The following is a 9,050-nucleotide window of genomic DNA, read 5'->3' as shown; positions in this document are numbered from 1 at the left end:
CAGTGAGAATCAGGGCTTGTTTGTTTGCATTCAGAGCTATGTTAATATAGCAATGTTATCTTCTAGGTCCAGAGCTTTGGGCCACTGTTAGCCCTGCAAGCACGCTCTGTACCTCAGTTGGTCCTGAGGCCTGACCTATATTCTGTCCCCAGCTTTGCCACTGATCTGTTCCCTGGCTCATGTACAAGTTGCCCAGCCCTCACTGAAATCTTCTGCACACGGTGTCCTTGTCTGGTGCAGATACACGACAGATTGGTAGGTCTACCAAACGTTAAATTGCAAAGAAGCCTATATTCATGCTTCTGTAATAAAAATTCGGAGGAAAGGAGCTACCCTTCACCATCTGTTTGTACAGTACCTCGCACAAGGGAGTGCTGATCTATTACAGATAATAAATTGTCATTGATTTGCTTATCTCTCCATCAGCTTTGGTTCAGAGGGAGATGTGATGATCATGTACCTGCAGGAACCGTCACTGATTGGGAGCATTTTGGACACATTTTCTATATTTACATCAGGCAGGATTTAGTCTATTAAATTTAAGTGGTGTATTTTCAGGACTGCCAACACTTCTTTTCAATAGAAATGTTGTACATATTTGTTCAAAGCATCAATATCAATATGTGATTTGATGATTTTGAGTTAAGCTGTGTTCTCTGAACAAACATTCTTCCCAATTTAATTCTTTTCTTTCTAAACTATGGCAGTAAATCATTTATTTAAAACGGCACTTAGAAAAACTTGTATCAGCTTCAGTGTGCTGTAGTCTAATGGCACCATTTTCATTTAAATTATAATACTGAAGTATTTCTGTTGCTAAAAATCTGAAGGAAGTAGGAACACCAACAATGGAAGATTATTAGCTAATTACCTGGAATGAGCACTGAAATGATAAAACAGCCTTTTAGAGCTGATAGCTTATTTTGCAGGTGCACAAATAATGACTTGTTTTCAGGTTAGAACAGCTCATTTAAATGTGGAAAACAGATTTGACAGCTGGGCAAAAAAAAAAAAAAAAGACTTTAAAACTAACGTAGGAGGATAAGACACTACCTAAATATTGAAGGATTCAACCACAGAATGATTAAGGATGCAAAAGACCTTCAAGATCAAGTCCAACTGCCAACCCATCACCACCATGCCCACTAACACATGTCCCTAGGTGGGTCCAGAGTAGAAGCAGCAGAGCAAGCAGTCCTGACTCATCACATAACTCAATCGAAATCAGAGTAGGAACATATTCCAGTGAATTAAGTGCAAAATTGTGTGGGACAGTAAGATAGTAATATCATGGTGGGTTTTTTTTTGTTGGTTTTTTTCCCAGGCAGTGTTATTCTAACATAGCTATCTGGCTTCTGGTCTGCAGTCAGTTTGTACTCGTCACATTATAGAGGTGTCCAAGTCTGTCTGCAGGCACCAGCAGCGACGTTAGCAGAAATGTGCAACTGCACTTTGCCAGCTTGAGCATCTGCATAAACCTGTCTGTCCAAGGCCATTTGAATTTCAGAATCTATAAGTACACTCGAGTTTCCTTAGGAGCTTGATCTCTTCTTGCTCACAGTATGAAGAATGTCAGTGCTGCCAGCTTCCTAAAAACTAGTTCTTGTCCATCACAGCCATGGTGACCAGTAGCAGGCTATACACTTTATCTAGCTATAGAGAGTATTCTGTGTTTTGGTGCTATTATTATTATTGTTGTTGTTATTATTATTTAATTATTTTATTACATTTCCCAGATAAACGAATTATGTTTTATTGTATTTGATAAGATTTTCTTTATATTTATGTTTTGAGCAGAGTATAAGCAGTTGGGTTGAACTAAATGCTTTCAAACACTGCTTTTATTCACTTATATTTTAAATTTTTACCCACGTTACTCAGCACTATTACAAACCCAGACATCTTCTAAAGTACTAGGCACATAATTAATAGTTTCCTGTAATAACTTCTAAAAAATTTATGTTCTTTGCATGTAAAAAATGTTCAGCGCATTTAGAAAAAAAAGATAAATGTAATTACAAATCTGCTTGTTTCTGGCTAAATAGGAAGAGTGAACTTTTTTTTAGGAGGAAAAGAATGAAAATAGATCAAGGGTTTTGCTAGCCAGCTTGAAATTTGGTTGACTCCAGGAGCCAGAAGTACCCATGTATGAGTACAGAATCATAGAATCATTAAGGTTGGAAAAGACGTCTAAGATCATCTAGACTGACTGCCAACCCATCACCACCATGCCCACTAAACCCTAAAATATAGGTTCCTGTAGTTTATTATCTGTCCCTGTTATGTGGCAACCCTAGACAAAACCAAGTGAGAGATGGATAGTAACAGTGAGCAGATATTTTTTTTTTTGTGGTTTCACAAAACATTTGTGTTCTGTGGAGGTCTGACAAGACCTCATGTTCCAGAACTGTCTTTCTTCATATCCTAAGATGAGTAAGTGATAGCAGTTGCTGGTATTACTTTTTTATCCTGTTAAAAAGCTTCATAGTTATTAACCCCGTACTGGCACTTTTGTTGCACAGGGAATTTTCTCTTATGGTACAGCAACAGGTGCCTGGAGCATCTGCCATCGTTACAGCACTAGCATAGTAATCTCCCAAGCCCCTGTGCTCAAAACTTTTTGAGGACATCTTCCTTTTCTTCCTTTTTGCTTGATTTGCTGTACATTAGATTCAGAATCTTTTGTCTTAAGAACTATTCTCCTATTTATATAATTCATATTAAGGTAATTTTACTTAATTTATATTAAGGTAAGAAATGGCTGAGTTGTCTTAGTACTGATGCATGTGCTGAAAGGAGAGGAAGAAGTTTCCCAAGATGTATAAAAGTCTTCTCCAAGGGAAAGGACATACGATTCTACTCCAGTCCCACATCTGATGAGATGTGTTGCTCAATATGGAAAACCTGCCACCTGGGGATCAATCAGCTTTTTCAGTACTCTTTTGAGTACTGGTACTGTCCAGCTTGTGACTCAACTCCCAGGGGGGTCCCAAGAGAAGAGATAAAAATTACTTCAGGCTACACGTGACATGGAGGAGGGATGTGGCCCTCCAGGTGATTAGCTGGAGCTCTGAAACATGAGATTTTATTGTAGTCTTTATCTTATGACTGTGAGCGTGATGGGGAAAGCTGAGGGCAGTCCTATTCTTGAAGGATGGCGACAAAGGCAGCTTACAGAGCCATGGATCCTATGGTTTCTAAAGATTCCTAAGTGCTAACTGCAGCCTGGGTGAGGGATGGGCAGCAAAAAGAGTTTGTCAGTGAAAAAACAAACAAACAAAAACAAGCAGAGCTACTCCATAGGAGCTTAGGTTCTGGATAGTAAGGAAGAAGGTGAAGTCAACCAGAGCGGTGTTTTTTCCTTTTTTAAATGTGTAGAATTCAGACCTGATTTTCTCATGGCATTTGCAGTTTTGTTTTGTTTTTGTGAGTGAGTTCCCCTTCTTTCATGTACGCTTGGTACAGCCACAGTCTGACCTGTAGCGAAGCTGTCTGATTTCAGGCAGCCAACCATTTCAAATCTAATTCAGGATTTGTGCAAGAGATTCATCCCAGAGTGTGTTTCCCATTGATAGCTTTTTTTTTTTTTTTTTAATTTGTCCTTGTTGAAACTGCATGTGAACTACCCCGCCATTGCCTTGATGTGTGCTATGTCGTTGCAGGCCAATCTGCCCCTGCTGCAGCGGGAGCTGCTGCACTGTGCAAGGCTAGCCAAGCAGAACCCAGCCCAGTACCTCGCCCAGCACGAACAGCTGCTTCTGGATGCCAGCACCACCTCACCTGTTGACTCCTCAGAGCTGCTTCTCGATGTGAACGAAAACGGGAAGAGGCGAACTCCAGACAGGTGAGAATGACTGTGTGTGTTGAGTAGAGCATGCTTGGCCTTGCCAGCAAGGGGTGGGCTGGGGAGCTGGGCTGGGAAGTCCAGTGCCAGGACAAGAGGCAGTGAGCACAGACTGGAGCACAGGGCCTCCATCTGAGCATCAGGCAGCGCTACTGTGCTGCACAGTGCCAGAGCAGTGGCACACGTTGCCCAGAGGCTGTGGGGTCTCCTCCCTGGGGATGTTGAGAAGCCACCTGGCCATGGGCCTGGGTCTCCTGCTCTGGGTGTCCCTGCTGGACTAGAGGTGGGCCAGATGGCACAGAGGGCCCAGCCAGCCTCAGCCATCCTGGGGTTCTGGGATTGTCTGCCCTGGCTGTGGGTCTTTCCTTCATGACAGTTGTGCAGCATCCATATTGCCTTTGTGTACTTGTACATTTAAATATATGCACACACTGACTCATGCAGTAAAATCATCTGAGGACACAACATGGCCATTCCTACACAGAAGTAACACTGACCAGTCAGTGCCTTACTGACCATTTGCTTCACAGTTTTTCTGTGAAGCATGGAGTAAATCACTCTAACTCCATACATAAGTTCTTTATATTAAGTAATTTCTTGGACAAATAGTAAATACAGTGAAGATGGCTAAACACTGATATTGGGATGCTCCAGAGTGCAGTCAGGGATTTGAGTCTTTCCGCTGTACCATGTTTTATGCACAGCATAAGGATGTGCTTAACATTTGTTCCAAACAGGAGAAATGTTTGCTGAAATATGTTGTCTTGCTGAGCTGAGAGAGTCTGTGCAGAAACAGAGCGAGCGCCTGCGCCTACAGTAGCTTTAGGGATACGGAACAATTTTGTCTTTTTCTTATTTGACTAAAGTTCTTTGTTTAGTATTACAAGAAAAAGGCTATTGTGGTCATTTTTTATCAACCATCTTCTTGTACTAGTGTTACAAATTCATTTAACATATAGACGTTACCTTTGGGAGGACCAAATATTGAATTTATTCTTAGTTTTATTTGCCACAGGCCTTTATAATATATAAACCTTTTATTATGCTGTTCTGCCCAGTCCAGCTAGCTGCACGCACAAGGCATTGCAGGCGTTCTAGTTACCTTTTAAAGGAATTAAGTTGAAGATTTACAAAGTCAGGAAGCACTGCAGCTCTACATAGATGGCAGTTCTACATAGATTCTACATAGATTGCAGTTTTCATACGCTTTTTGGCAGAAACCGGCTGTGATAGCACAAACTTGAATATCAGGTTGGATATCAGAAAAATGTTCTGCACCCGAGGGCGGTGGGCATGGAACAGACTGCCCAGAGCAACGGACATGGCCCTGAGCTGTTGGAGTTCAGGGAGCGTTTGGACAGCACTCTCAGGCACAGGGTTTGAATTTGGGGTGGTCCTGTGTGGAGCTGGGAGTTGGACTCAATGATCCTCATGTGTCCTGGCCAACTCTGAATATTATATGAAGTGAAGTGTACTGTGAAGTGTATAAAGAATGAAGGCTTCCAAGACTAGTAGAGAAAAAAATTAACATCAAATATTGGAGCTCACAGGAATGAGATATTCATGAGGCTAGATCTTGAAAATATTGCATAGTAAAATATAAAGCGGAAGTGATAGTAAGGTTTAACTTAGCCATTAAGTAGAAAAAGATGAGAAAATATTTGAAACTGATATGCTTTGGATGATGTCTCTGGGAAATCCTGATGTGCTAGCACAAAAATAAAGAAATCAGTAAAGTACCTTTTCTGTTCTCTCTAGTTTTTCCTGTCAGCTAAGATGACCTGAAACACCCATTGGTGCTAACACAAAGTTGCTAACTAGATATAAGAAAGAGGATTAATTTTCAGACATTTTCCGTGCAAGATCTTGAGCCACGTAAAGAGATAACATTTCCATAGCTGAGGTTTAGCTCCCTGGGGCAGTTCTGCTGCACACTCTTGGTCTTTGCAGAGTAGTGTACCAAAACGTGTATACACTGTACGTAAAAAAGACCTCTTAAAATCTTGTGGATCGTGTGACTGATTTAAATATCAGCATGATGTTGCCCAGTGTCAGTAGCAGACATGGTGTTTCTCCTGTAAATGCACTGAATTATCTGATAAGCCTGTGAGGCTTGGCAGAGTATGAAGGTGGGGAGGGATGCAACTTTGTGATAGCCTTAGCTTACTTCTTGCTGTTAATAGCAGTTTTAGTTGCTTCTCCCATATGACCATAAAGAGAAAATGAGCAATACGGTATTCCTTTGTTTTTCCACTAATGTTCAGTTTGATGTGATGAATTGCAGTGATTCTGTGGTAAGTGCCATATCACCTGTTGTATGGGAGAGATGGGTGGTGAAGGTGAAGACCAGTCTGAGAACTTCGCAGTGAAAGAACCCCTATGAGTCTTAGAGTAGAAAGGACATGAGGAATTGCTCGCAGGGGGATCAACAGATCAGGAGAATATTGGATTTTAAAGTCTTATAATTAAAACTGTAAGCTAGACCTAGGGGTATTTCAGTCTGTTTTATGGATTTTGTTTCTTTTAATATACATAGGTGCTTTGAAACCCTCTGTTCATGATGATGTTGCATTTACAGCTGAGGTTTCTCTCCAGCTCCTTCCAGCTCGGGGAGTCTCCAATTCCTCTCCATGTCATACTGCCGCTTTTATGGCAAGCCAGGAAAGAAATGTGGAGAGTGAGCTTTGGGAAGCTGCTCATGTGGGAGCTCATTGGGTGGCAGGACTTGTGCTCTGTGCTGTTCAGTGCAAGCAGCTGAAACTATAAGCTGCCTGGCAGCTTCTGAGAATGCTCACTTGGAATTAGACACCTTAGTCCTGGGGGTGGGGCATTTCAGAGACATACAGCTTTTTAAAAATTATTATTATTATTTTTACCACCAGGTTCTCTGATTATCATCTTAAAAGACCTGGAAAAACTGCCGACTTCACCCATTAAAATAGTTCCTTAAGCTCAAGGATAGTTGTGTTTTTTGTTTTTCTGCAGAATCAAACAACCCCATCACTGGTTAATACTTCCTGAATCACTGTTGACTATGATTGAAACAATGCAAAATAAATAAATAAATAAATAAATAAATAAACAAATACTTAAACCACAAAAAACCTGTCCTTAGAGCATGCCTAGAGCGAGTATAGAAACCAAATACTTGTATAGCTTCTCTAGCTACTTATTAGGGTATAAATTATTTTAATTGTTTACAGAGCAGCAGGAGGAAACATACAACTTTTGTTTAGATGTCTAAGTAGATTTCGAATATACTAATAAAAATATGGTGAAAGATATTAGGCATCTTTTTAGAGCAGGGATTTCTATCACCCTGTTGCTAAAATATGTGGCCAAAAGTGCTTGAAAGGCAACATCTTTCAAGGAGAACTAAATGTGGTTGGAACAATTTTGTTTGGAGATGTGTCTGTTGCTAGAGTAAATTGTGGTATTTTTTCACTTCCCATAGGAAATGGGATATATATCCCATTATATATCATCATACATCACCATTTATCATGTAAATCATATATAGATGTGTGTGTGTATTAGGTAATGATATATATAGATTACATGCACACATGTATATATGAGAAATATACACACATATCCTTCTGTATTTACATTGTTCTTTCAGGCACAGATATCTATGTACTGTTGACTCCAATAGACATAAGAATACAGTAAGGGATTAAGTGAAGGAAGTAGAGTGAGTGTGTTGCAGATAAACACATGCACCTCTTCATTTTTTGTTAAGGAAAATATATTTTCAGTAATTCTCACTGCTTATAATTTCAGAGTCTTTTTGGCATATGCATTTTCTAGTTCTAGTTATTTATCTGCCTATCCAAAGCTACTGTATGTGAGGTTTTATAGAGCAATCTGACAGCAGAGCTTCATGTTTTACTGAATGTTTTCTTGGTGCATATGGTCTGACACGGATGAGCAGCCACGGTGAGATTTTGGAGTCTATTAAACTAGCTCATTAAAAAGATCAATCTGTTTCTGTAATAACACTGGGAACCATCAGTCACTGCAAGAGAGAAAAACTGACACCTGAGGAGACAACACATTTTAGTAATTTGTTCATGACATGTCATGAACAAAGTGTTCACTATATTTTGTTTACAACTTCTGAAGTTTACATGCTACTACAGTAAAGCAAAGGAACTTGGACCAATATGAGTTTTTATTTTGGTGAATGAATGCGTAGATATAAATAACATGATTTTAAATACATTAACTGGAAAAGACTTTTGGCTAATTAGTCATCCTCTGTGACTGCTAAAAAGGATTGTATGGCACGTGAGCATGTCATGTAATGGTTCTACACTTATGACAGCTGCCTACAAAATAAATATAGGATGTTTTTAAGAAAAAAAAAAGCCACAATGTTAGAATATTTCTAATTTTGACTGAGAAGAAAATGAAATTATGATGATTGTTTTGGGCCTTTAGAAAGTGATGATATGGTGAGTGAACCCTCAGCATCTCTAACAGTGAATTCACATGGAGGGTACATGAGCATAAGGGCCAGCTTCAGTAAATGTTAACAAGATCTTTTTGTTTGAAGAAGCTCCTGTGCATCTCAACAAGGAGAAGGATACTCGCAGCACCTAAAGCTGTGTTTCTTAGAAGCAATTTGTAATTATCGGGATTTTAATTTTATTAATATGAAGGGTTAGCAAAGTGATGTTAATATCTTCCGTAACACAAGCAAAATAAGAATTTTCCCCAACAAAGCATTATCTATATGCTGATGTTTTGTCCTACATAGAGCAGTGAATTACAGTTACTTAAATATAGAGCATTCCTGAAAAAGACACAGAAGTACCTGTACAGTAAGGAGCAACTACAAACATTTGTACAATAATACATAGTTTTGCCATCCACTATAGCACAGAAAATCGAACTTGGGTATCTTTTGATTGTTTTCCTCCTTGCCACAGTTTTCTGATTTGCCTTTCCTACACTGAGCTATCCAAGAACGTCAGTGAAGTTAATTTAGTTTCTGATTTCTTTCCCCATCTTTGTTAGAGACACACTTAGCATAGAATACTTTCACAAAGAAATAGCTTGGCTTGTATATACAGAAGAATCCGTATTTTGCTTGCAGAGTAACATTACAATTGAAAAATCTGGACGTTGAGTTTGAGTAGATACATGCAAAGAAGACACACAGTGACAACTAAATTTAACAAATTGTCTTGGAGAGATGTCA

General features: G+C 39.4%; 1 protein-coding gene across 10 annotated transcripts in view; it reads left to right on the top strand.

Annotated features, from left to right (window-relative positions):
- RUNX1T1 (RUNX1 translocation partner 1) overlaps positions 1-9,050 on the top strand; it is a 109,683-nt gene that overhangs the window by 71,034 nt on the left and 29,599 nt on the right. For all 10 annotated transcript variants that reach the window (NM_001398215.1, NM_204744.4, XM_046918234.1 and 7 more), the window contains one exon: positions 3,663-3,844. In NM_001398215.1, coding sequence (NP_001385144.1) covers positions 3,663-3,844 — 182 coding nt within the window. The remainder of the gene's footprint in view (positions 1-3,662; positions 3,845-9,050) is intronic.

Source organism: Gallus gallus, chromosome 2 (genome assembly GCF_016699485.2).
Source record: "Gallus gallus isolate bGalGal1 chromosome 2, bGalGal1.mat.broiler.GRCg7b, whole genome shotgun sequence".
Taxonomy (NCBI): domain Eukaryota; kingdom Metazoa; phylum Chordata; class Aves; order Galliformes; family Phasianidae; genus Gallus; species Gallus gallus.
The sequence above is the reverse complement of the archived record's forward strand: the minus strand, read 5'-3'. Positions and strand labels throughout refer to the sequence as shown.